At 50.2% G+C, this 26,314-nt stretch overlaps 2 protein-coding genes across 11 annotated transcripts; one reads left to right on the top strand and one right to left on the bottom strand.

Moving 5' to 3' along the window:
- ABCD4 (ATP binding cassette subfamily D member 4) lies at positions 1-15,656 on the top strand. Of its 10 annotated transcripts, none has more exons than XM_041396831.1 (19): positions 1-96; positions 315-439; positions 556-683; positions 880-1,019; positions 4,164-4,280; positions 4,569-4,694; positions 5,386-5,436; positions 7,954-8,048; positions 8,985-9,106; positions 9,955-10,046; positions 10,248-10,337; positions 10,600-10,808; positions 11,096-11,187; positions 11,364-11,400; positions 12,482-12,531; positions 12,814-12,866; positions 13,220-13,296; positions 14,451-14,566; positions 14,721-15,656. In XM_041396831.1, exons 1-19 carry the CDS (start codon positions 80-82, stop codon positions 14,814-14,816), a joined length of 1,833 nt encoding a protein of 610 aa, XP_041252765.1. In that variant the 5' UTR covers positions 1-79; the 3' UTR covers positions 14,817-15,656. The 10 variants fall into 10 exon arrangements, 7 of the variants coding, with proteins under 7 accessions (XP_041252765.1, XP_041252792.1, XP_041252756.1 ...); XM_041396858.1 differs by having other exon boundaries at positions 81-96; positions 561-683; XR_005952089.1 differs by lacking the exon at positions 1-96 and adding an exon at positions 164-218 and having other exon boundaries at positions 13,429-14,566; positions 14,721-14,749.
- On the bottom strand, positions 15,652-26,314 carry LOC121331952 (acetyl-coenzyme A synthetase 2-like, mitochondrial). The gene is given in 14 exon segments (XM_041396799.1): positions 15,652-16,049; positions 16,136-16,260; positions 16,583-16,646; positions 16,886-17,013; positions 17,667-17,793; positions 18,290-18,402; positions 18,797-18,889; positions 19,038-19,175; positions 19,589-19,736; positions 21,793-21,945; positions 22,533-22,708; positions 23,179-23,378; positions 24,525-24,621; positions 26,017-26,314. Coding segments are annotated over 14 exon segments (2,037 nt in total). The 3' UTR covers positions 15,652-15,872.

Below are 26,314 nucleotides of genomic sequence, written 5' to 3'. Positions count from 1 at the left end.
GCGGCGCTGGCGGCCCGAGCTCTGTGGTGACGCCGCACGCGGAAGCGGCGGCAGCGGCGGTCGCCCCCGGGCGGGGCTGATGCCGGGCGAGGAGAGGTGATGAATATTCATGTGAAGCGCCCGCGGGGGCGGGACCGGCCGGGCCGGGCCGCTCGGGTCCGGAGGGCGCCGATGGCGGGGGGCAGCCGCAGCGCGGGGGGCGCCGGGGCCGGCGGGCGGTGAGGACGGACCGGGCCGGGCCGGGGCGTGGCGGAGGCGAGGTGGGGTGAGACCCCCGAGCTCACTGCCACCCCCCGCGTGTCCCTCCGTTGCAGGGCTGGTTCCCGGCTGGACGGGCTGTTCCTGCGGCGGTTCCTACGGCTCCTGGCCGTGCTCTTTCCTGGGTGGCCCTCCCCGAGCGCCCTCATGTTCTTGACGCTGCTCGGTGTCGCCTTGCTGGGTGAGCCTGGGTGGTGGGGATGGGGGGCTGCACCCCACGTCTGCTCCTTGTGGTCCCGACTTTGCCTTGTCACCGCAGTCCATCAATTCCTTCCCCTGCTTGCCTTTCTCCTCCAGAGCAGCTGGTTATTTACCAGGTCGGCGTCATCCCCAGCCAGTACTATGAGGTGCTAGGGAACAAGGACTTCTCCGGATTCAAAACATTGACTGCCGTTGCTGTGACTCTGATCATTGTGAACTCCACGGTAAGACCAGAGGCTCATGTGTCTTGGGAGAAGAAGAGAAAGCTGCCCATGGCTCCTGGCATGATCCTTGGCCACAAAGGATTCACGTCTGCCCGTGCCCTGGATCACTAGTACAAACTGCTAGTTTTTATTTAAGTTTGAAAAAATGTTTGTTCTCACTTATCTCTCCCCATCAATCTTTTTGCCCTTGTTCCAGCTAAAAAGTTTCGACCAGTTTATCTGCAACATGATGTATGTGAACTGGAGGAAATCCCTCACTGAATACCTCCACCGCTGCTACTTCCAAGGCCAGGTCTACTACAACCTGCTCGTGCTGCGTGAGGACATCGATAACCCGTAGGCTGCTGGCAGCTTCTTTCAGTATCTTGCTTGGCTTCTCCTGGGCTGCTGCACACCTTTTCTCTTTGTTTCTGGGTAGGGGCTTGAGCCCTAGAAGAAGCTTTTACTATGTAGGCACAAATCTAGGCACCCTCTTCTACCCTGGTGGGAGGTGTTACCTATTGCTGGGAACTCCTGTGACTGCCAGTTGTGGGCAGGTTTTAGGGGCAGGATGTTTCAGTTGCAAGGAAAGTGGATGCCCATTGGAACAGGGATGTAGTGCTGCTATAAAACCTCTGGTCTGCAAACTCAACCCTTGACACTGTGTGACGTTGCGAAGGGCCTGGCTGCAGTCAGCAGTGCCTCTCCTTCACACAGCTGGTGCTTTAGGACAGTCTCTGTTCTGTTTAAACTTCAAACACCAGGATCTGCAGCTGAGCACAGTGGAGTTGTATTTTAGTGGTTTGATAACCCATGGGAGCCAAATCCAGGAAGGGCTTTGTTTTGCACTGTACGAGGGCTACATTTCCCTTTCCTGTTCCTAGGAAGGAAGTGTCAGTGGTGACTTGAAATATAAGAGGAGGAGCTTTCAGTCTCTCCTTGTGGATCCCAGACCCACCGCCAAGAGGCCCCTCTCCAGTTTGCTTTGTGCACTGTCCTGCTTTCTGCAGAGCTGTTGATCTACCTGGGCTGCACAGCAAAGGTTGAATGCCCTTCCTCAGAGCTGTGTGTGGACCTTGGCCTTCCAGCCTGTCCTCACACACAGGGCACTGCTGTTATAGTTGCAAACTGTGAAGAGCTAAAAATCCTACGTTAGACATCATGTGAGAGGTCACAGAATCACAAAATACTCTTAGTTGGGGTGGACCCACATTGAGTCCAACTCTTGAAGTGAATAGCCCACACAGAGATTGAAGCCATGGCATTATTACTACCATGCTTTAACCAGCTGAGCTAATCTCAGTGTAGAATCTCCCTAATTCTTCCCCCTCCAGAATTTAAAGTTGTTATTATTAAATACTAGCTGAAAAACTAGAAATCAAAGGGGAATTTTTCCCAAATAATGTGTTGTAATACCATTGTTTTGAGACTCCAAGCTCTCCTCTGCTGGCGTGGGCACCTCTGATCTAGTCACTGCATTAATGTCGTTTCCCATGTTGATGGAAAGAGAGAAGAGCATGCCTAGGGTCCTGGGGAAAAATTGCTGTCTTGCAGGGACTCCTAATTCTTGCTAATAGTGGAAACTTCAAGAAACTGAAGCAGCTTCTGCAGTTCTGCTGCCTGTTGCTACTGGCTGCTTGTCCTTGCTCCTTCATTGCAGAGGAGGGTGGTTTGTGTGGCTGCTGCAAGAAAACATGCTGGGTATCTAAGGGGGAGCAGCAAGCTTGGGTCAAACAGCTCTGCATGTTGGGCAGTAGGTCATCATTATCAAGCTGATGCACTTCCAGGCTGCTGTTGGGTTTACTCCCAATATCATTAAATGTTCATTTCTGATAGTATTTTCCGTGGCACGGAGTGACAAGGAGAGGTTAAAAACCCATGTTTGTCATCAGGGCATGCAGCACTTGCTAGGCAGTGCAGCACATTGAAGCCAGAAGCTCCTGCATGCCTTTTTCTTTGGGGACATGAGGGGAGGTGGAGGACAGAGGCCCCTCACCACATGATTATTCTGCTCAGGTTTATTTTTAACTAGGGAACATGTTCACATTGTGCAGTGAAATGTAGGAGACAACTGGGTCAGTCTGCCCTGCAGCAAGAGACTCTCATGGCCTTTGCAGACCAAATGTGTGGGATTACTGTGGAGTACGTCTCATTACACCTTGCTTCTGCTCCAACATTCAGTCTTACTAAACAAGTGTGGTTTTGGTGCCACTGCAAAAGTTCTCTTCATCTTGCAGTTCTTTGATGAGAGTTTTTTCCCTGCACCAGGTACTTAGAGAACAAAGTAGAGCAACAGAGATCTCCCATTATGCAGTGCAAACCAAACTGAGTGTTCATTCCACTTCAAAGGAATGAAGAGTGGGTTCTGAGTGGCATACAAGCACTTGCAGCACCTAGTAGGGCATTTGAATTGATGCTTTCATGTGTTTCATGTGTTTTCATTACATGTTATTTAATAGCTTGTAAAAAGAAATATCCTCCTGTGAGACTATAGCACAATTTAAGTTACAATTTTGTGGGAAATATTACAGTGTGAGGAGAAGGAAAAATGATGCTGCAAGGTCAGTCAGGGTGAGAGCTGCCCCGGAATTAATTCCAGAGCTGCAAAAGTGTTAAAAAATTAATGCCTTTGTGGTAGTATCTGCACTGATACTATCCAGGAGTCCATCCTTGCTCCTCGTTCTGAACTCAAGCATTAAGTTACGACCTTTCCACTGGAGCTTAGCACAGTAGGCTGAAGCCTTCATCCATGTGCTCTGGACAGATGAGGTGCTGAGAAGTAAATATACTGAAATTCTTCCTAGTTATCCCGAGTGCAACTCCTGCTCAGTAGTGGGATAGATGGGACTTGAGGGTTTGTCACCCATGTGCCTGCTGCTGGTGAGGTGAGAAGGCTTGGTGTGCTGCTTCCTGCTCTTGTGGGCTGGGGTGGGTGGAAGCACTTCCTTCTTGGCAGCAAAGGAACCAGAGGCACTCCATGCAGAGCCAAGGGATTGGCTCTTGTGAGAGGGTAGCTTTGATGGAAGTGTTTGCAAATATCCAGTAGCTGGTGAAGGTTTGCCTTGTGCTCTGGCCTGTCCTGGTGGGTCTGATGGCATCTCAGTCCAGTACTGAAGGTTAGGGAGAGAGTCAGTAGTTTTTCATAGTACGGAGGTTGTTCCAGGAGAGGAGTAAAGGACAATGATGCAGAGACCTTCAGCACAAGTTTTGAACAATGTTGTTGAAAGTGGAACAAGGGATAAATACAAGGAACAGGTTGAAACCAAGAGTTGGCAAGAGTTGTTCTTCCTGGGTGCCATGAAGGCCCTTGGGTGGGTCCTGCTGGGCCATGAAAATGGTCTCCTGTGGGGAATCTGCAGATCCTTCCCAGATAAGCTTGTTCACCTGCTGCCTGTCCTGTGTTCATGCACTGAAACAGGCTGGTTTGTGCCCTGTTAGGGATTTAGTACTGGCTCTTGCTTCTGGGCTGTAATGGTGTCAATGGCTCTTTGTGCTGAGCAGGGACCAGCGCATCAGCCAGGACGTGGAGAGGTTCTGCAGGCAGCTCAGCTCCATGGCCAGCAAGCTCGTCATCTCACCCTTCACACTGGCCTACTACACATACCAGTGCTTTCACAGGTAACAATGTATCCTGGCCCTGCTTGCACACCTCTTTTCTGTGTTCTTTTTTTGGACCCAGCCACCCACATTACAACTCCCCAGATGGATATTTGTACACATGGGTGAGTGATCTCTATACTCCAAGGAGAACTCTGCCTTGGGGATGCTGGGATGTGCAATGTTGGCCCCCAAACTTCTGTGAAAGCCAAGAGAGGTGACAGCTGAGGGCTCTGATTGCTTGAGCCTAATGGTGCAGGAGTGTCCTTTTGCTTGGATTATTGGCTGAGTTCTCTTTCTCCTCTGTAGCACAGGCTGGCTGGGCCCGGTGAGCATCTTTGGGTATTTCGTCATTGGGACGATGATTAACAAAGTGTTGATGAGCCCAATTGTGTCTAAACTTGTGCAGCAGGAAAAACTGGAGGGAGATTTCAGGTGAGTCCCAGCAGAGATATGTTTTCACTGCCCCTTGGCAGCTCCTGTGAAAGCTGCTTTTTTGTCCCCATTCAGGGCTGTATATGTAGCTAATTCTCTTGTCTGTGACCTTCCTCACACTCAGAGAAGTCTACCTCTGCAATGGTGCCTCAGAGTCAGTGTACTGAGCCTCTGCCAACAATTCACAGCCTTGTGTCATGGCAGGCAATGCCCTTGGTTCAGTCTCACAGCCCAGTCTTTCCATATCCTCTGTAACTCACCTCCTCCCCCTTGCTTGCAGGGTTGGCTGTGTGTGTAGCAGGGGCTTTGTAGCTTTCCCTGGGGCTCAAGGGATCCAGGGACAGCAGCATAAGCTGTTGTGGCACAGGGAACCCAGCCCAGGGCAGTTGGCTTTGGTGATTTTGTGTGGTGGAGATGCTGGACTAGCAGCAAAGAGTAAGCCCAAGGGCTAAGAAGATGTGCACAGAGAGCAGGATATCAAAAAAATGTACCACTGAGCTGGCTGTGAAAGATGGCACCTCGTGTTAAGCCTTGGTCTCTGGTGCCTTTCTGAGCCTGTTGAGTATTTCTGCCAAGAGATGCCTCAGATCAGTGCTCTAACATGCAAGATAAGTTTCCTCTAGGAATGGTTTTGGCTACATAATTCACTGAGCATTTGTGCACAATTTTTTTTTTTTTTTTGCTTGTACAGGTTCAAGCACATGCAGATTCGTGTCAATGCAGAACCAGCTGCTTTCTACAGGTTAGTAGTGTTAATTTCTTTGTATCCTCATAAGGATTGTCCCAGTTCAGAGCATCCTTGTTCACATATCCCAAAGGAGCCTAAGTTCTGTTGCTGCAGCTTTCTATCCCTTCCATTGCAGCATCATTCAGCTCTGACACTCAGTTCTTTGCATTCTGTGCATCATCTGCAGAAGTAATCCACAGCAGCTGGAGACAACGATCTTTCCTTTGCCTCCCTTCTAACATCCTCAGAGGCAGATACAGATTTGGTGCAGGCTTAGAGACCCTTACTGATGTTTTGCTCGGTCCTTACCCGGAAGATTGCTCAAAGTCTTATTGCATCTGGTTCTGTTGAGGACTCACATGTTGCTTCTGGCCCCATCCTGCTGCTGCTTGCCTGCATGTCTTCTGTGGGTGTGCTAGCTGCTACTTGGCCATCTTACCTCTGCTTTGCTGCTCTTGGTCAGCCTGTGCCCTGACCCTCCACATGCTGTACTGGTCTCTGAATTTGCTGAACACCATTCACCCCAGAGCTGAGCGCACAATCGGGAGCCCAGCAGCACCTCCCCCATTTAGTGATGCCCTGAAACCTGTTGGGGTGGCAGGAGGTTGCTGCTTCCCTCTTGTCACAAGTCTGCCTTTGTATGTTGCAAAATTGCACTTTCAGGAATTGTAGCACATGTCCTCTCTGTGGTCTTCCCTGCTCAGGATCTATATTTGGCTCCTTCGTGCTATATTGAGCGAGCGTTTCAAGTGTTGTGGTGCTGTCCCTACAGTGGTTTGATTCAAAATCACTGATTTCATAACTTATATTGACAGGCATGAAACTCATTTAAATAACCAAAATCAATATTGGTTTGCACTGGCAAGTCTGAGTTATTTCCTTGTACTCTGATTGATTCTTACTGATTGATGATAATTTTTTGTAATGGAAAAGATACTGTAATTACATGCCCTTATTTAAGATGCAATACTTTCCCTCACAATTTTGATTTTTTTTTAAAATTCTATTACTAAGTAGAAAATGGAAAGTGGATTATTGTACCAGAAAACAGAATGTTTTGGTTCAGTACAATGTTTTAGTGGAAAAGCTTCATTTTGTGTGAAACTAGAACTTAGCTGAGTTGCACACAACCAGGCATTTTCATGGTATGCATCATAATTGAAAATGAAGGAATTTTTTAAAAGGTGCATTCCTAGAATGCTGCAAGAGGAGGAGCATATGGTGAGTGGCTGGTTTTGATTGCTCAACTTCTCTAGCTTGTGATCTTGTCCTCTTAAGACTGACTAAACATTGCTTTGGTAAAGGAAGCAACAGAAGCAGAGCACTGCCACCTTTTTACTTCTTTTGTTACTAAGTCCTTGGCAAACTTGCTTTAAAAGTGAAGTGAATGGGAGGAAAAGAGGAAACCAATACAGCAATCTCTCCTCATCTGCAAGAGAATAATAGCTCTGGAACAAAGGTCCCCGGTTCCTTTCTTACCTTTAATTCCTTGTGTCCAGGCCTTTCTCCTTTCCTAATACATGGAAAGCAAAGACTGCAGCTCAGTAGTTACCTGAGATGTGTTATAAGGCAGTAAAGCCAAACTGAATTCTAACGAGGTGCATTTTTGAGAAAGAAAGTATATATTTCTATGAACTGAGAATCTTTAGAAATGAGACCTCAAAAATCTTATTTTGAATGTTTTTGTGCTTCTGGCCTTATCTTCTTGGGCCCTAGTGAGTCCCCTGTTGCATAGATTGTGGTGGGAGCGTGGTTTGTGTAGTGACACAAGCCTCTGTTGGATGTCAGGGGCAATAAGTGCTATGGCAGGTGGGAGACTGAAATGAGATGTGGAGCTCTCTCTGCATTTTGCCACCTGAGGGCAGCCCAGGCCTTGCAGAGCAGCAGAAGGAGCTGTCACGCTTGCTTGAAGAGATTTAGGAGATGTCTCCTTGCTCCTGGCTCAGCCTGGCCACTGGAGCATCACCACTAACCTGTGTGGTGGGTGACCTGATGGAGGTAGCCCTGAGAAGGGGGAAGTTGTGAAGCTGTGGTACCCGTACCGGGGGTTGCACTGTTCAGGACTTGCCTTTGTCCCATTCCTGTGGAGTGGGAAATGGGAAGAGGTAGGCTAAGGCTGCTGGCCATGCAGGCTGGTTATCACCCCTGGACTCTCCTCTACCCTCTCCTTTCTGGATCCAGCTGTGTAGCAGTGCCATCCCTCTCTTCCAACCAGGCTGTATTTGGGAACTGTGTTTGACGTTGGGTGTACATGGCTTCAGCCTGGAGCCTCGCTGACAGTGTGTGGCCTGGCTTTACCTCCTCCTGCTGCAACAGCAGCAGCAGCCATGGGCTCTCAGAGATCTGTAGGACTGCTTGCTTCAGCCAGAGTTCCTTGACAATACCCTTCAGGAAGGCAGTCCTGGCTGTTCAGTTCCTGGTCAATAAAGAGCTTGTTAGTCAGAGGCAAGGATGCCAGGTCCATTCAAAGCTTCATTTTTAAAGCCCATGGTCCTAGGATGTCTGTGGCATTTTGCAATCTTACTTTTACAGGGCTGGGCGAGTGGAGCACATGCGCACAAACCGGAGGCTGCAGAGCCTGCTGAAGACCCAGAGAGAGCTGATAGGCAAAGAGCTGTGGCTGTACAGTGAGTGGGCAGACTGGGGGGTGAAGTGGGATGTGTGGTAACTCCATTCTAGTGGCCGATACGCTGGGAAACTCCACTGGGTAGAGCAGTTGGGTGGGTGCTGTGTTTTCTTCTTCTGCCTCTTGCTGGTGTGTGAAAGCCCTGAGGGTGAACAGAGGGTGTGTCCTGCAGTGCTAAATAGGAATCCTGTTGTGTAAAAGCCTCATAAAGAGGCAAAGTTGTGGAGGGCCCAGAATCTGGCTTTTTGTGGTGCAGGTGTTCACACACCAAGAAAAGAGGGAAGGGCTTGAGCTCTGGGGACTGTATATGTTGTTGGGAGCTATGGAAACTTCTTTCCCATAGAGCCTGTCCCTTAAGCATAGCTGTCCCCTGAAAATATTCCTCTCCCTTTTTCACTGAGTCCAGGTTTTTCTTTAAATGACCACTATAAAGACAGCTCTTCCTGATCTCAGCAGCACAGTGAGCTTCTGAGCAGTGTAATGGAGGGAGAACCCTGAACAGAAGTGTCTGTGGGAATTTGAATCTTAAGTCTTTTTGCCTGTGTGCTCCCAAGACACATTTCATGACAAACTATCTCACCCCAGAGCTTCCTTTTTGCCCTTCCCTTCTGTTTGCTGTGAATCAGTCAGGCCCCTGAAGCATAGCAGCGAGCAGGCAAAGTGGCTTTTGCCCCACAGTAGTCCCTAAGCTGTGTGTCTGGATGATGATTCTCTGCTCAGGGGCCTGCCCCAAAGTGCTCTTTGCTTGGCAAATGCTTTTTCACCCTGGTGCTTTTGCTATCCTGCAAAATGGGTTTTTCTGCTTTGGTTCATTATAAAGGGCTGAGGCAAGAACACAGCTCTTCCTCTGACTGGGCTCAGGGTCAGCACTTGGACCTGGCTGGGACAGAGGTTTCTATTTTAACTCACTGTCTTCTTTCAATGTGCTTGTGCCCAGTTGGGATCAACACCTTTGATTATCTGGGCAGCATCCTGAGCTACGTGGTCATTGCCATTCCCATCTTTTCTGGGGTCTACGGCGACCTGAGTCCAACAGAGCTCAGTGCCCTTGTCAGCAAGGTGAGCTAAGGGTAATCTGCAACCCCATTGTAGAGGGTGAGCAGGCACTGAGGATGGAGGTTTCATGTGGTGCTGGTGGCTCTGGGGCTAGATAACCTGCAGCACTTGATGTTCAGGTTAGACTGTCCCAAGTCACAGTGTTATGGAAACAGGAGCTCGTAGCCAGCTGGTATGTGATTAACCTGGGTGTGAGAACTGTCAAGGACACGTTTACGTAAGTGTTTCCTGGCTCAGACCTTTGTTTCTTAAAAATCCCAGGAGGTCAGAAAGCCTCTGGTTTTCAGCAGTGCAGGTGGAGATGGGGTCTGTGCAGTGCTGTGGGTCTGGGTTGTGCCCTGGGCTACTGCCTGTGGTAAGCCTTGCCACCTCAGGCTGAGCTGGCTTGCATTCACTTTCCTGACCTGACTCATTACAGATACTCAAAACTGGTTTGTCATAGAGAATGCAGAGCTAAAAATAGCTAAGTGGGCACTGCAGGCTGAGACACCCTGCTCTGAGCCATATACGGTGCTGAGGCAGGGGTGGTGGTATGGATCTGTGTGACTTGGGCAAGCATGCTGGGCCCTAGGCAGGCCATCAGGCACTCTGCAGACACCATCCCTGGGTGACAGGACATGTGTCTACCTGGCAAAAACTGCTGCATTGAGTAGGGAAGCCCTGCTTCTTTCAGATGTGGTCATCTTCACTCCCACCATCCTGGGTGACTTCACCACTCCTCATTCATCTTGCTGAGACAGCTGATGTGGCCAAATGTGTGGATTCCTTGGCTGCCTCCTTGCAGTCATGGAATAAGGGTCAGGGCCCCAGCTGAGCACTGACCCTTACTCTGCCATGTGATTTCTCCCCAGAATGCCTTTGTTTCCATCTACCTCATTGGCTGCTTCAGCCAGCTCATAGATCTCTCCAGCACTGTGACTGATGTAGCTGGCTACACACACAGGTGAGCTTATCTGTGGGCACATCTCTGGAGGAAAGGGCAGTGCAGAACAAGACTCTGCCCAGGTCTGTGCTAAAAAAAAAACAAACAAACAAAAAACCAAAAAACAACCAGTTGCTCGTGTGCAAGCATGGGCAAGTTTGGATATTGTGAGGAGGCTGATGAAGTTGTCCCTGGCTTTCATGCAATCTCTTGTGTGTCTAGGATTGGTGAACTGCAGGAGACCTTGCTGAGCCTTGGCAACAAAAAAAATGATAACTACTCAGAAGCCAAAACCAGTTGGGATTTGGACAGGTGAGTTGCCTCTCAGCAACTGGCTGGCTTGCAGCTTACGTGCCAGAGTGTGGGGTTGCCATGGGAGGGAGGTGGCCCTTGGTGTCACAGTCTGTTGCATGCATTTGGTTGGAGCAGGCAGTGCTCACTGTCAATTCTCATTCCCAGGGTGTGTGGGGCAGGGCTACTGTCACAGAGGCACAGGAGGTCTAAGGTGTCTGATTTTTGCCAATCTCAGCACTTACCCCCAGATCTCTTGTTCTTTGTTTTGGTGGTGGCCCAGCAGCCATTCTGGGGAGGACCCAGTGCCAAGGGACACAGCTTTCCTTCTGGAGCGAGTGACACTCTCAGTACCATCCTCTGGCAAGCTGCTCATCAAGGACTTGAGCCTCAACATCTCACAAGGAAACAGTGTGATGATTGTGGGAAACACTGGTACAGGGAAGACATCGCTCCTGAGGGTCCTCGGAGGACTCTGGGAGAGCACACGGGGTGAGGACTGCTACTTGCCTCAGCCTTCTTCTCAACCAAGGCTACCCTGAGTTTTCAAGGTGGCAGTGTGGCAGTTTGTGAGGCCAGTATCACCACGTGATGGTGAATGTGTCACTGATACATTTGAGCCACCCATCTCTTGTCACAGTCTTTGGCTCTCATTGCTTTGCCCTGTGTTGCAAACACGCTTTTGTGGGGACTTGTTGGTTACTTCATGGGACAGGACTACATGGGGCAGTGGGAAGTTCCTGCCTGATACTGCTGATGTGATGAGTGTCTCTGTGCAGGGAGCATCAGGATGCTGACCTGCTTTGGCCCCCGAGGAGTGGTGTTCCTACCACAGAGGCCCTTCTTCACTGATGGAAGCCTGCGTGAGCAGGTGAGCCCAGGGTCTGTCTTTGCTGTGGCCTCCCAGCTGTGGTCATGCCCTGCAAACCCTGCAAGAGGGTGATACCTGTGGCTGCTCCTTCCCTTGTGCCTGAGTTCTTGTTGTTGCATCTCTGATGGACAGTGTCCAGCTCCCTCTGACATGGTTTCTTTTGCTCTGTTAAACAGGTGATCTATCCCCTGAAGGAGATCTATCCACTTTCAGGTTTGTGAAAATTCATTAGAGCAATTAACCAACGCTGTGGTATTGCCTCACGTCCTGTACTCAGTGCAGCTTCTTCCCTGCTGTAACCCATCAGGAACACTCATCCATTTTGCTTTTGTTGTTCTGGTGTTCCCTAGAAGATTTGTGTGTGTTAAGGTCAATTCTGTGTCCCCCGCCTTTTGTGAGGGAGCACACTCAGTTGATAAGAACTTGCTCTCTTAGTATCATGAAGACAAGTTGGCCATGCTCTTCCTGCTGTGCTAGACATGCTATATGTTGCTGTTGGGATACATCTGATTTTTTGGTACAGCCTGACTTTCTGCAAGCCATGTTTGCCTTACTCTTATTTTCCATCCAGGTCCATCTTTTACTTTTCCACTTTTTCAAAATGATGTCCCAGGGCTTTGCACACTGTTGTAGTCAGAATATATGGATCCTTTCTCTCCCCTACCCTCTTCCAAAGCCAGACCACATGTGCTCTGCTGTAGCTTGGGAGTCACAATCTTGCTGAGAGTAACTGCAGCACTCAGCTACTGTTGTGGCTCTCCAGCAGCTTCAGAGAGGTCCATGGCAGATGCACAGCACTTCCTCTCAACTTCCACAGATGCTAACTGTACCAGCTCAAGTGTGTGTTCTGCTCCACAGCTGACTCACCCTGAGGTATTTCTCTTCCACACAGGGTCCTTTTGCTAGCTCCTACCTGACCCCCATTCCCATGACTCCACTACTTGTAGTGTGCAGTCTCAGCTCTAAGACAGCAACTGTTGGGCAGGGTCTTGGCAGTTGAAGCCTGGATCCTTGTATTCTGGCTGTGGCTGTGAACTGAGGCAAATCTCAGGTGTATTTGTGGAGCCCAGCTACCTCCTGGTATGCTGCTCACAGGCATGGTTAACACTTTCAAGGAATGTCTTTGGGGCTATCTCTGCCAAAGCTCAGGGTCTGGTATAACTAAGTGGTCAGGTCAACTACATTGAGCCTCAGGAGGTACTCCACTTCTTCCCTCCTGCCTCACCAACTCCTTCATTCAGCAGTGGCCTTAGCACACACTGCCTCTCCTCATGCTGTATGGCTTTCTCCCTAGGGTCTGCAGATGATGAGAGGATTGTGCGATTCCTGGAGCTGGCTGGGCTGGTGAGTCACTGATAGCACTGCTGCCTTCTTTCCTGGTGCCACCAGTGAGGGAAGGAGAGATGATTTTTTGTGGCAGCACAGCATGATTATGTGCTGAACTTATGCGGGGACATTGTCTGTGCCTGGGACACAACTGTCTGGGACAGAAAGAGGAGGAGAAATGTGGTACAACTTCAGCTCAAGTGGGGAAAAGGAGACTGGTAAAAAGCGTGTGGTAATGCTCAGGGCCATAGGCTGACAGGGTTGGGGACTGTGTTCACAAGTCTGCTGTGCTCTCTGTAGACTGATTTGCTGGCAAGGGCTGGAGGACTGGATGAACAGGTGGACTGGAACTGGTAAGGGAGCTCACTGTCTGTATGTGTTTGGGTGATTTCTGAGTGGGGAACACTTCTAAGCAGATGCACGTTGCTGCTGGATTTATCTGTGCCCATCTGTGTCCTGTGAGATGTGGACACTACACAGGAGCAAAGCCTTCATAGCCCAAGCATCTGTGCCAACAGTCACGAGCTGTGGTGTTCTGCAGACAGCTGACTGTGTACAGGGGTGCAGAGCCAGTTGCAGTATGGAAGGGAGCACAAGGGACACACAGGGACAGTTGTTTGCTGGTCTCCAATATCAGAAGCCATAAGATTTTCAGCAAACAAGCTCTGTTTCTTGAGGAAGGTGTTGAATCTCGACCCTGCTGCAGGTATGACATCCTGTCCCCAGGGGAGATGCAGAGGCTCTCATTTGCACGGCTCTTCTACCTCCAGCCAAAATATGCAGGTGAGTGACTGACTACAAAGAGGGGAGAAAAAAAGACAAGGCCTTTGTTATATAGCAAAGCTGGTACAGAGACAGCTTGTGAAGTCCCTTTTGTGCTAGGAACATGCTTTGTCTTGGCCATTATTTTCACAGCATAGCACACAGAGGATCCATTTGTGAAATGTGAAAACGTTTCATTATTTGTGTGGACGGTGGTAAGTCAAGAGGCTGTACATAAGACATTTTCTTCTTGGGGAACTGGTGATTCATGTTCATGGTCCATGTCCAGTGGCACCAGAAGAACTTTGTCAGCCTGCTCACCAGTTGCTGTGCAAAGAAGTGCATGTGTTGGGGAATATGGCAGCAGCTGTCATATCTGAAGCTCGCAAGCATCTGTACAGTTGTGGGGCAGTATGGAAGGTTTAGCCCTGATGTGGCAAAAGAAGACAAGGAGCAGAAGGAGAAACAGTCCTGAGGGACCACAGAACATCTGTGATTAGCTAATGGGGCCAATTCCTTAGGCTCTGCTGGGGGCTTGAGCTGTTGGAGGACTTGCCATGAGGGTCAGGTTGGATGTGGGTGAGCAGAGCCAGTTTCAGTAGCAGGTAGCTACATGTAAGTACCTCTCTTTCCCCTGAGGCCTGGGGCACAGCTAAGTGATGTCTGGGCAGAAGGAACCTGTGGATTGCAAACTAAAAGCTGTAGAGATGATTTGAATTTATTTGCTCCAGGTATGTAGTATTTACCCTTAATAGTCAGGAAAGTGCCACAGGCCATCCTACATACTCCATGTAGGGTCTGTGCTGGATGAGTACACTGACTGCTGTTTGACCTGGCACTCTGGCACGTGGTCTGCCTGGAGAAGGTCATGTCTTGGCTTTTGCTATGATGGGGATGAGGCGCAGTGGTGGGTAGCTGTTGAGGGAGAGGAATGAAGTGAACAGTGTGGTTTGGATGGATTCAAGTACTTGAAGGGAAAGACAGCTTTCCTAGTTGCCTGTCACCAGCTGTGGCAGAAGAATACCAGAGTTCTTGGGTTTTTCCTCCCTTGCTTTTTGCAGATGGTCTTAGTGAGCTCCAGTTAATATGTGAAATGTTCTTGTGAGTTGCTCTCCTTGCCTACAGGAGATATCTGGTTGGGAGAGGATTTGTGGGGCTTATGGCTTTTTTTTCAGTGTTAGATGAAGCTACCAGCGCCTTGACAGAAGAGGTGGAGCATGAACTGTACCGTATGTGCCTTCAGCTGGGCATGACACTGATCAGTGTGGGACACAGATCCAGCCTGGAAAAGGTGAGACAGGGAGGCAGCGCTTCATGCCTCCCTTGCAGTGGTGAGGTAGAGAGGGTCTCTGGCAAGCAGAGGGGAGTGACTAAGGCTGGAGGACCTCACTGTGGGTGGACTGCGCCCTTGTAGAGACATCCCTCAATGTGCTATTGAATTGCAGTTCCACAGCTGGATTTTGAAACTTCATGGGGAGGGAAGGTGGGAGCTCACTCGATGTGAGAAGATGAAGCGGCTCCCCTCTGAGGAAGAATACTGAAGAATATGCCCTTGTCGGGCCAGCCACAGAACCTGCACATGTATGGAAGAGCTCTCAATAGCAGACATGGAGCTGCCAAGCCAGCAGGTGTGTCAAACAGTGCAAGACCAGTTCTGGATTTTGCTGATGGACACAGAGTGTGTCTGAACTCATGGTGTGGAATTCTGCCAAGAGTAGACACAGCTATGCCACCCTTCTCCCATCCTCCTTCTGCCTCCCTGGCTCTCACAAGAGAAAGGAGCTGAGCTCCTAGGCCGCCCTGAGAGAAGATGCTGCCTCATGGGTCTTGTAGAAACAACAGCCAGAGAACCCTCTACGTTGTCTGGAATACATTGGTGTGAGGCTAGAATGCAGCCTCCTTTTCTGCCCTCTGTGCCTTGCGAGGAGCTCTGTCTTTGATACACAACTCTGCAGAATAGATTTATGTACCTTTTGGCTCTGTTCAGAATTGTGTTTTCCAGCAGGAGACAAGGGGAGAAGAATGCTAGCACATGGCATGTCTCTGCTCTCTTTACAACACACAGCTACAGGTGAAACGAACATTTTTGTATTAAAATGTGGGGCCTGTTTTCAAACTGGTTTTATGGAGAAGAGTCAATATTTGTTAACAGGACTGTTGCATGTTTTCTTTCTGGGCTTTGCTTTGGAGGAGATGCTTGTATATTGGCAATGGTCCTGTACAAGACTATTGCAATAGAGCAGAGGTAAGAGTAGTATCCCTATCCAGGGCTGGACATCTTGCTTGCTGCTACCTCTGCAGCTACTGCAAGGCACGAGGAACCTCAAGGAGGGATTTCTGTCCTCTGCTTTCATGGAACAAAACAACTTATCTCCCCTTACTTTTTTGCCTATGATGAGTCATGTTCTCTCTCTGTCCACATGGGTGTATGGAGACAGGTTTTGAGGGTCTCTTGTGTTGTGGAGAGGTCACTTCAAGACTGCAGTGGAGGTGTGATCTGAGAACTTACTGGGCACCACTTGCTTAGTGGTTTTTCTGGATGTTGCCCTGGTTTTCCTGCAGTGAAGGAGGAGGAGGTGGCTACTGGCAGAGCCAAGCTAGTGCCCCTTCTGCCGCTCCACAAGGTGCTTGTGTCCCTCTATGAGCTGCTGCACAGCCTCATGGTCATCCAGGGTGGTTAGGTCCCCAAGCTCACTGGCCTTGTCCTCCACAATCTTCCGTAGCACCCGACACATTATCTTACCCGAGCGTGTCTTGGGCAGCTGGTGTGTGACCTATGAAGGGGAGGAGCAGAGTCAAGGCTGAGAGAAAGGGCTTGGCCAATCTGCCAGTGTGGGTGTTGGACCAGTTTGCTTGTTACCTGAACATAATCTGGAGCTGCATACTTAGCAATCTTCTTTGAGATGAGCTCCTGTAGCTCAGCAGCAAGAGTCTCTTGTGTGTAGCCACTGTCCTTCTTCTTCAGCACAACAAACACATAGGCTCCTGGCAGAAGGACCACCAGGTTACTGAGCACAGTGCATACCATGCCCCTGAGACCTGCCTGGACCTAGTGCCAGGAGAGCCCCTCTCTGCTGGTAGCCTCAGGGGATTCTCTGTAGCCAAAACTGCGTGCTTTTGGCCACACAGAAGCACTGCTGCTGCCATCTTAGAGCTGGTTGCTGGGCAGGTGCAGGTTGTGATGGATGTGCTGAGATCCCCATTAACATGCTGTGTGGTGTGGACACAGCACTGCTACCAGTCCCACTTCCCAGTGCAGTGCCACAGCCCCAGGAGATGTTTTGGAGCAGGAAATAAAGCATCTTACCTTCTCCCTTGATCTCATGTGGGTAGCCAATGACAGCAGACTCTGCCACTGCCACGTGGTGATTCTGGAAGGGAACAGGGAAGGGGTTTGACTCGGTGTTTTTGGCAGGCTGGCTGCCCCCTGGAGCTGCCCTGACCTGACTTGACAGCTGCAGCCCACAATAATGCAGGTAGTTAAGGAAGGACCTCAGATGGCCTTGCCCTTTTTCCTTCCTGCCTCAGTAGGTCTGCAAGCACTGCTCTTTTCCTCCTGCCCCTGACTGCTTTAGTTTGGATTATTTTACCTCCCACCCACATCTCTTACCACAACATTCTCCACCTCTGCAGTGCCCAGCCGGTGTCCACTGATGCTAATGATGTCATCCAGCCGTCCTGTTAGCTGGTAGTAGCCCTCACTGGTACGATATGCACCATCCCCAGTGAAGAAAAATCCTGCAGTAGCCAGAACCATGCCATAGTCACTTGTTGGGGGGAGCATGTGAGCTGCTCAGCAGCCATACTCTCACATTTCCCATCCTCCTCTCTGCTGGCTTCAGGTCCATTCCTCAACTGCTCAGGGTAAATGTGCCTACCTTCCTTGTTAGTTTTTTGCCTATGTTGGTACCTGCTCTATCATCAGGCTCCTATCATCACTCTGCAGTGCACTGGCTAATGCTGTGCCTGTCTCATCACCGTGTGCTGGGGGCACTTGGCGCCAGTGCAGGTGCCTGTCATCTTGCTGCTTCTTTTTGCATTACATCAAGACAGACACAGACTTGGGCTTGCTCAGTGCTCTGGGTGAGTCACAGAGGCTGACAAGGTTTGCAAGAGATGTAGCAAGAGGTCTGTGCTCAAGGGGACTGGGGGCAGAAGGACAAATCCACTGCCTTAAAACAATGTGTGATCCAGTTGGGAAGGTTGGTGAGGGGCAGTTCTGTGATATCAGACCTGGGGAGATGAAAGGCTTCAGGACTGTGGAGGGTCTCTGGAAGAACAAAGGAGCAGTACCAGCTCTCCTGAATCCTGCCCCATACAGAAAGCCAGCAAGTGGACCCAACCATACCCAACCAAACGTGTGCAAGTGTCTTGCCACATGTTTTCCTTACCTGGATAAGAAGTCAGGTAAGTTTTCAGAAATCTCTTGTGGTCATTGTAAATGGTTCGTGCCATACCGGGCCAGGCTTGTGAGATGCAAAGAGCTCCTGAGACATCATTTTCCAGAAGGACTTTTCCCTGTAAAATAGTTACCTTTTAGTAACCGCGGCTGAAGATACTTGGGATGTTTGGGTACTGTCTGTTTAACAGCACTGTGGTGGAAATGTCAGGGAGGGCAGTGAGGAGGGTCCTGTGTGCCTCACTTCAACAGAACAGGCTTAGTCTCTCCCAGCATATACCTGCAACAAAATGCCTCCCATGGTGGGATGCAAAGCCTCTCCAGGGAGACTGGCTGTCCCTGCCCAGCCCTGTCCTTCCTTGAAAGATGGGCCAGGGAGCCCAAACACAGCTTCTCTTGTCAGGACAGTGCAAGCTGGACAACAACTCAACTTCTGCACTAGCTGGAAGAACATCTTCTCTGTTTGTCCCTTTCCAGTAAGTAAGGTTGCTGTCTAGCAGAGATGAGCAGGAAAGACATGCTTACAGATTTCCACTCCCATCTGCAAGTACACACGGCAAGCACCTGGGGGAACGGGGGCTGAGCCAGTGCCTGGACTGCAGGTTATAAACATACCTTGTCATCCAAGATAGAGGGGCTGATCCCAAAAAAGGGTCTCATAGCCATGCCTGGAAGAATTTCAGCTCCAGGATTAGAAGGACGGGGTGAGATACAGATGCCTCCTGTTTCTGAAGGAAAAGAAACTAATGGTCGTCAAAGTCAGGCACAAAAGGAATGCCAAGTAGTGCTGCTTGGCCAACAGCCTTTGCCCTGTCCCTTATACACACTGCACAGGCTGTGGCTGGCTTTGCCAGAGTGCTGGGGAAGGAACTTTGCAGAAGGATGATTATGCTTATTTAGTTCAGCAGGGATCTGTTGAGATGTACCCTCAAATCCCCATGTTTATCTAGGTTAGCTTTAAAGGCCGTTTTTCTCTTTTATGTTTGGGTGCTCAAGGGCCCTTACAGCCTTGCTCGTACAAGACTGTGAGCAACAACCACTATCACTTGGCCAGAAAAGCAGCAGGTCACTCCTAAAGCCCGGGCGAGCAGAAGCTGGAACAAGGAATCATACACATCTCACCAGTTTGCCACCAAGTGTCCACTACTGGGCATCGTGTCTCGCCGACCACACGGAAGTACCATTCCCATGCCTCCTTGTTGATGGGTTCCCCCACTGCAAGGGGAAAAACAATGGGGCAGAGCAGAAATAGTGCAGTCTCCTGACTCTGGGGTCTCATGTGCTGCTACTCTTGGCATTTGTGTGAAGAGACATAATGTGATGTCCAAGGATTTGCTGGCCCGGCCCATTTTGCTGCACTTACCTGAGCCAAGCAGTTTAAGAGAAGAGCGGTCATACTTCTTCACCCATTCATGGCCGTATCTCAGGAGCAGGCGGATGGCGGTGGGTGCCCCATAGAACTGGTTAATTCTTAACCTCTGTACGGTTTCCCAGTAGCGGCCTGGAATGGAAACAGGGCCGGTAAGCATCCACACAGGTCCTCCCAGCCCAACACCAAGGCAGAGAAAGAAGAGGTGAGAGCAAAGGCTCTCCAGCAGCACCGGGATCCTCAGCCAAGTTAATCATATGGTGGGAAGGATGGAAGCAGTTCAGGAGCAGCAGCCCCTTTTTCTTCACGTAGCTCTGCTACCATTCCTTCTGCAGGGAGGGAGAGGGATTAACACCTCCACCCCTGGAGAAGCAGCAGTGGCTTCCTAAGCAGAGGAAAAGACCTCCCCTTGCAGCCCACGGGCTGCTGCTGAGGCAACAGAGCCTTTGCTGCTCATCTCCTGGCATCAAGCTGCCAGCTCCCTGCCTGCTGTGGATCTCAGGGTGCTGTGGAATGTCCCAGCTCCACTGAGTCACCTCACTCACCAGGGTCAGGATAGACAGGAGTGCTCTCAAAAAGGACAGTGGTACCACCATTGCAGAGAGGGCCATAGACCACATAGGTGTGTCCCGTGATCCAGCCGATGTCTGCCACAGAGCCAAAGATGTCCCCGTCCTGGTAGTCGAACACATACTGAACAAGAAAAGAGAGGCAGTGAGGGGTTCCACCTGGGCCTGCACTCCTGGCAAGGGGCACAACAGGGAGCAGTGTACTCTCTGTCAGCCCTAACTCTACTGTGTTCTTCTGTCTTCCTACCACCCCTGCAGGGACACCTTCTTCCTGCAAAGAGGTTTAAAAAAAAAAAAATCAGAAAAAAAATAAAATTAGTTAAATAAAATTGAAGTTATAAAAACCCCAAAACTGTGAAGCTGCAGGAGACAGACACTTAAAAAAACCCCCACATACAAATTTTCTCTTCCAATGGTGAGACATACAGCCTTTCTTTCCTTTTGCTGGTATCTAGACAAGGCTGATCCCAGTATCCTGAAATACCCAGAACCTTCTGGGTAAGAAAGGTGCCTCTGTACTTACATGACCATGTGGAAGGAGAGGAGTTGTAGGCAAGGACAAAGTGGTGGAGGACTCCATGAGCCTCCTGTAGGCACTGCTGGACTTCAGAAGGACAGTAAACACTCAAAACCCCCTGAGCTCAGCAAGGAGCCCAGCACAGGAGCAGTGAGGCAGCAAGCAGAGGGACCATGTGATGCCTTGGCCCAGAGCAACCCCAGCCTGCTCACAAGAGTTGGACTCTCTCCATCTCAGCTGGGTGAGTGCAGTGCTGTGCCTGCAGGCAGAAAGCAAAACAAGCTCTTCTTCCCACTGCCCCATTTATTCCTCATGAGACCTTTTGGCTGCAAGGCTGGATCATGAAGGAATGATGACTACCCTGTGCAGGGCAGAGCTGAGTGCCGTCATATTGGCAGCAACACAGCCAGCTTCCTAAAGCACTCTTCTTCATTTCATTTACTCAGTGCCAGGAAAGCTTCCTAGGGGCTGCTCTCCCACTAGCCTATCACTTCTTGCTGTTTCTGATTCCTGTGGTTTCAGACCTGACTCATTTCTTCCTGCAGCTCCCGGCTGACTTTCATCTGGAGACTCTGGGGCCTCAAGTGTTCAGAGGTGCCATAATGGAAGCTTCTTTTAGTTCTTCTGTCTCTTTTTAGTGGAGCAGTGAGTTATGGTAGCAGAAGTCTGCCCCACCCTGCTGAGGGATCTAAGTGTCCAGCTCTGTGTCCAGGTTTTCAGTGCTCCTGGGAGCTAACATGGCCACACACTGCTCACCCCCTGCTTTGCCATTCTGGAATGACAGCCCTGGCTCTTGCAAACCTCTGATGGTCTTGAGAGGGTCACCCATCACACGGAGCACAGCTCAGCTCACAGGAAAGCTAAGGGCTTCCACACCTCTGGCACAGACCCCAGGAGGTATGGCCTTCAGCACTCATGGCTAACAGAGAAGACCAGCCAGCCCTGAGCTTGCATTGTCAGAGGGTGTCTGAGGCATTACTAAAACTGCAGTCACACTCAGGAAGAGCCAGATCCAAAGCTAAGGGACTGTTTAGGTAAGAACTCCCTCTTACATGGAACCTCATATTATGTCATAGGAATGCTCCTTTCAACCACTCCTGCAGGCAAAGATGTCTTTGTGCTGAGCTCAGTGCCCTTTTATCCAGTTCTAAGTCTGTTTTGGGCATGTGTTATGGTTAAAGTTTTCCTCTTCCTGAAGATGACCCACACTCCTCAAATATAGACCCTTTGTTGTGAGGGCACTCACCAGCTTTTACAGGTATTGTCAGATGTGCTCCTCCCAGAAGCACTGCCTTTGATGTCCCACCTGAGCTGGGGTAGTTACACTTAGGAAAAGCCAGTTTCTAGGAACCAGTTGGCTTTTTCCTCCTAACCCAGTAATATAAAATTACTCTTGCAAGGCTGAGCATCCTATCCAATGGTTCTGTTTAGTGTAGGACAATGAAAGAAGAAAGCCAAGAAGTAGCTCAGAGCAGTATGTATTTGGGAAACTCTGCTATGGAGCACTACCTGTAACCAGATATGGTCTACTGGTGCTTGGAGGGCTTCCCAGAGGCTTTGCACTGGATAAAGTTGAGCTTGTAATGCAACAAGGAGCATTTGTCTTCCCTGCACTGCCTATGAACTGCTGGCTCATGAGCACTTTGTGGTGAGGATCCATTACCTTGTGTGTGAGAGCAGCAAACAGCAAGTAACCAGCTTGGGAATGAACCAAGCCCTTGGGTTTGCCAGTACTGCCTGAGGTGTAGAGAAAAAACAACATGTCTTCACTGTCCATGACAGCAGGCTCACAGCATGCATCCTCCTTCATCATCTCCTGCAGGAAAGAGCACAGCAGTTCTCTCAGGGTCTCACAGCCTCCCCTGTGTCACCCCCACACCTGCCTGTGCACCTCTCTCCCAAGTCTCCCTCCCCTCTGAGCACTTGTAGGGAGCACCCTGCTCCCTACAAACATCTTTCAGAAGAAATGCATGGCAGCAGCTCACCGTTTAGAAGTTGTGCTCCATGCTGGCAGCCTAGCCACCCTGTGTGCTATGGATAATTGGCACATGCCTGGTCTGCCAGCAGACCCCTGTGTGACAGTGTAGTAGCAGCCCATGTCTCATGTGTTTGTAGGCCCCTGTCCACCCTGCTATGTACTCTGGCTTGCACTGCCTGCCCCTGACAGTACAGGGCTGGTAGTGTGGGAACACGTACCAGTGGCCCATTCTGATGGCTGCTGGGACTGTCCTGAGCTTGTGTGCAGCTCTGACTGCCACTGCTGCTATGGGACAGTGTTCCCAAATTCTGTCAATGCCAGCAAAACTGCTGTGGCCAGGTGAGATCCTCTCCACCCAGTGTCCCTGCACCCAGAGCAAGCACTTTGCCCAGGAGAAGTGGCAAAATCACTGGGCAGCCTCTCACCTCCTCCAGGGGCACATCTAGAGCTGTCATGGGAACCTTGCTGGTGGTCCTCATGGAAACCAGAACCCGTTTCACTCCAGGGCACTGCTTCACAGCCTGGTCCACTGTCTTCTATAGCTCAATAACCTTGCCACCTCTTAGCCCCTGGTTCACTGTAATCACTGTCTCTGACTGGGCTGCAGAAGACAAGAGCCACATAAGCAACTCTGCCCCTCTCTACCAGCCACAGAGCAGTTTCCCTCTACCATGACCTTTCATCTCTCTCTCTGTCTCCGAGCCCTTAGTACTCGTGTCCTTCACTTAACAAAAACAGCAGCTTTGCATCTTGGTTTTCCATTCATTTCTGCCTGTCTTACATCCCCTTACAGGAGACATTGTATCCCAGTCCTTCAGTCCCATGGATGAAAGAGAAAACCTGTTCATCCCATGGCCTGGAATGTATTTAGTGAGCTCATGCCATTTATTGGGTTGCTAGTACCTGCTCCATGACTATGCATTATGTCAGGTTACTCTCAGAGAGCGCAGGGAGTCTCACTCAGAAAACCTTTGCCATCCACACAACCATGAGTCCCCCTGAGCAGCTGAACCAACAAGCTCAGCACTGTCCCCCAAGGGAAATATGTCGCTGTTACCCAGTGCCTCTTACCATCCTGGATCCTGTCAGCGAGAGACTCTGCACTGAAGCCAGCAAACACCACAGCGTGCACGGCCCCGATGCGGGCACAGGCCAGCATGCTAGCCACTGCCACTGGGCACGGGGGCATGTAGATTGTCACCCTGTCACCCTGCTTCACCCCTTGCCGTTTCAAGGTATTTCCCAGGCGGCACGTCAGCTCCGGCAGTTCCCTGCCCAAAGAAGCAATGACACAGTTGGAGGCTTTCTTGCAGCTCTTACCTGCATGCGTAAAGATGGGGGGCCTCAGGGTCACAAGGACACAGCTTATATCCCTACATACCCTAACGCTTCTCACTCTGGAAGACCATGATAGAGCTGTAAAAATCAGTGGGAAGGAAACAAGAGAGTCTCTAACATAGACTGCTATTTATGGAAAAGACATAAATTAGAATGATTTCTGTACAACAGCCACTGGCAATTCCTCTGGCTCAGCAAACCTACAACACCTCAGCTGATTTTCTCCACATTTCTTACTAAGCTGTACAACCAGTGTGACACACTACCCTGCATATCTGGAGGTTACATGTGAGAAGTTAGATTATCTTTCCCCAAAACAGGGTTCCTTGCTTAACTAAAGCTGAGGTCAAGAAAGAACAACAGCTGTAGGAAAGCAGTGAGCAGAAAAGTGTCTCCCCCAGAGAAGTCCCTCCCAGAAACCACAGTGTGGCTGTCAGTGAGTCATTTTATGGAAGGGCTCTCCATGCATGGGGATTGGCAGGAGTGGCTGGTCATATTTGTCGTGTGAGGCCTGAAGTCAGAGAGGACAGAGGGACTTGTTTGGTGTGCAGAGGGATTTAAGTGAATTCTGTGGCAGTGACTCAGAGAGCAGGAAATTTAAGCTGGAAGGTGGGAGGCCCCAGACCAACCTAGCAGGGCTGGACAGGCAGCCACCCCAGAGAGCCAAATCCAGGAGCACTGCTGACATGAGGATGCGTGTGGGATTTCTCAATGCATTTGCAGCTGTGAATTTGCCTTCCTGGTAGACCACTTACCCAGAAGTTTAGATAACAGGAACCTGTGTGGGAAGGCACATGTGTGACTTTCCTGTGTGTCTTACCTACAAGCATTGCAGTGCTGCCCCAAGGGGCTTTCATCTGCCTCCCCAGCTGGGCAGGGATTCCTCAGGGCCCAGGAGATTTAATCAGGGGGTAGGCTGAAGTTTCAGATCAGCAAAAGCAAACCAACAGCTAGCATACTCTGGATCTGTGTGAAGGGATGCTGCATTCCCTCACATGACAGACATCAGCAGATCAGCTCTGTGCAGTGTTCATACATGGTACAATATGCCTCTCATACGTTGAGAGGTAATTACTGACCTGTATGTCACCCGTACCTCCTCTCCAGGTTCATCCTTCTCCCAGATTAAGGCCACTTTGTCTGGGGCTACATGGACGTGACAGTCCAGACAATTCACTGGAAAGGAAACCCCAGTAAAATGGACAGAGCAACCCTCAGTACCTCTTACCTCTCATAAAGCCAGCACTGGCTGTCCCATTTTCAAGTCAAAGTCAGGGCTGTGTGTGAGTCTTAGCATTAGCCTTGGGCAACCTTTGTGGATACCAGCCAGGAGATCACAAGCACCATCCCAAGCTTGTTATGCTCCTCACCAGTCCAAAACCTGCCAATCCCCACTATCAGCTTCCTCCTTAACTGTGACCTCATGCAGTCCAGAGCAGAAAACACCTGAAGTCCCTTTGGCGGTCACATCCCCAGTGCCCTCAGAGTGCTGACAAACATTAACTAAGCCGTCACTCCACCCAGCATTGCCTTGCAGCTGCCTCTGGGGTGAACTAGGGCAGTTTTTAGTGGTGGTGCTCCTAAATAACAAATGAAGGACAAAGTGAAGCTCTGCACTGGAAGGCTGCAGAGTGCATTTGTCCAAGATGGAAAAGAGCCAGGGTAAATACAGTGTGCACAGCTTCTGGCTTTCCAGGGACATTGTAAGCTGAGGCTTTGGCTGCAGTTCTTCCATGTAGTTTCCCACATTGCTGGCAGCTGCAGTTTCCTCAGAAGCCTTGTTCCACTCTTTGTTTTCCTTAAACTTGCTGAAGTTGTGGGATGATGCAGCAGCCCCAGTTTGCATACCAACTTTTTTCTCCTGACCATTTGTAGTTTTCCAGGAGAGAAAGAAATGCATATAAAAGGAGAAAAATTAAGATGTCAAATCCCAAAGGCAAATAACTCCTGCTTTTTTTCCCCAAATAGATTACATAAGATCTGATTTTCTCAGAGGTCTGTCTTGTATTTTGAACACAGGGACCAACAGCACTGTGAACAGGACATGGTGTGGACCTGTGTCCACACAGGGTCCAAGGTCCATCCCGTGTCCTCCTCTGATAGCCCCCCTAAGGCAATAGCCCCAGTCCACAGAAGAGCCTCCCACTACAGTGGTGACAGTATGGCTCATTTCTCCTGTATTTTGCTTTCTACAGATACATCTTGCCTCCTCTGAGCAGGAATGCCCTAGAGCAGCCCTGCCTGCTGAATGCACAGGGTTTCAGTGCTAGAGCCTATGGTCCTGCAGGACAGAGCTACTGCACTGCAGTGGGATCCATGGGGGCTGAGGGAGAGCAGCTCCCAGCACACACCATTGCAGCTGCAACCTCTCCGATGAAACCCAGCTGCTTCCTTAGGGTCAGCCACAACCTTACACTACACCCACTGCAGGACTAGCTGGACCTTTTGGGGATGCCCCTCTCTCCAGACCTTTAACTCTGTGCTCTTCTGATCCATTCCCAGGGCTGAAGTCATGCACACAGAAGCACCTTCAAGCACTTGGTACAATCCCAGGCCCATCTCCTTCCTTACCTGTCACATTCAGCTTGCCCCCCAGGAACCAGGAGACTCTGTCCTGGCACAAGTCACAGTCCTGGACAGAGTGGAAGGGGGTGAGCCGGCTCCTTCCTAGTGCTCCCCAGAAGATGTCACTCTGCTCCACTGACACCTTGTACAAATCTTGGTGGTCCTTGGGTCTGGGGAAGGCTTCAGGCATGTAGGCAGTGAGAGGCCCGTGGCTCCAGGGTCTGGCAGCCACCAGCCCAGAAGGGTATCTGGGAGCCTGAGAAAGCGCTTTGAAGCAGCAGGTCCTGGCCAGCAGCCTGGCCAT

The sequence above is a fragment of the Onychostruthus taczanowskii genome, unplaced genomic scaffold (assembly GCF_017590055.1).
Source record: "Onychostruthus taczanowskii isolate IOZ18803 unplaced genomic scaffold, ASM1759005v1 scaffold1, whole genome shotgun sequence".
NCBI classification, from domain to species: domain Eukaryota; kingdom Metazoa; phylum Chordata; class Aves; order Passeriformes; family Passeridae; genus Onychostruthus; species Onychostruthus taczanowskii.
This window is presented reverse-complemented; position numbering and strand designations above follow the sequence as displayed.

Excerpts from the sequence above, each read along its gene's own strand:
- ABCD4 (XM_041396811.1), top strand. The coding sequence starts at position 172 with ATGGCGGGGGGCAGCCGCAGCGCGGGGGGCGCCGGGGCCGGCGGGCG. Across the intron at positions 4,281-4,568 it reads ACATACCAGTGCTTTCACAG|CACAGGCTGGCTGGGCCCGG; the intron begins GTAACAATGTAT and ends TCTCCTCTGTAG. Across the intron at positions 14,567-14,720 it reads ACAGATCCAGCCTGGAAAAG|TTCCACAGCTGGATTTTGAA; the intron begins GTGAGACAGGGA and ends ATTGAATTGCAG.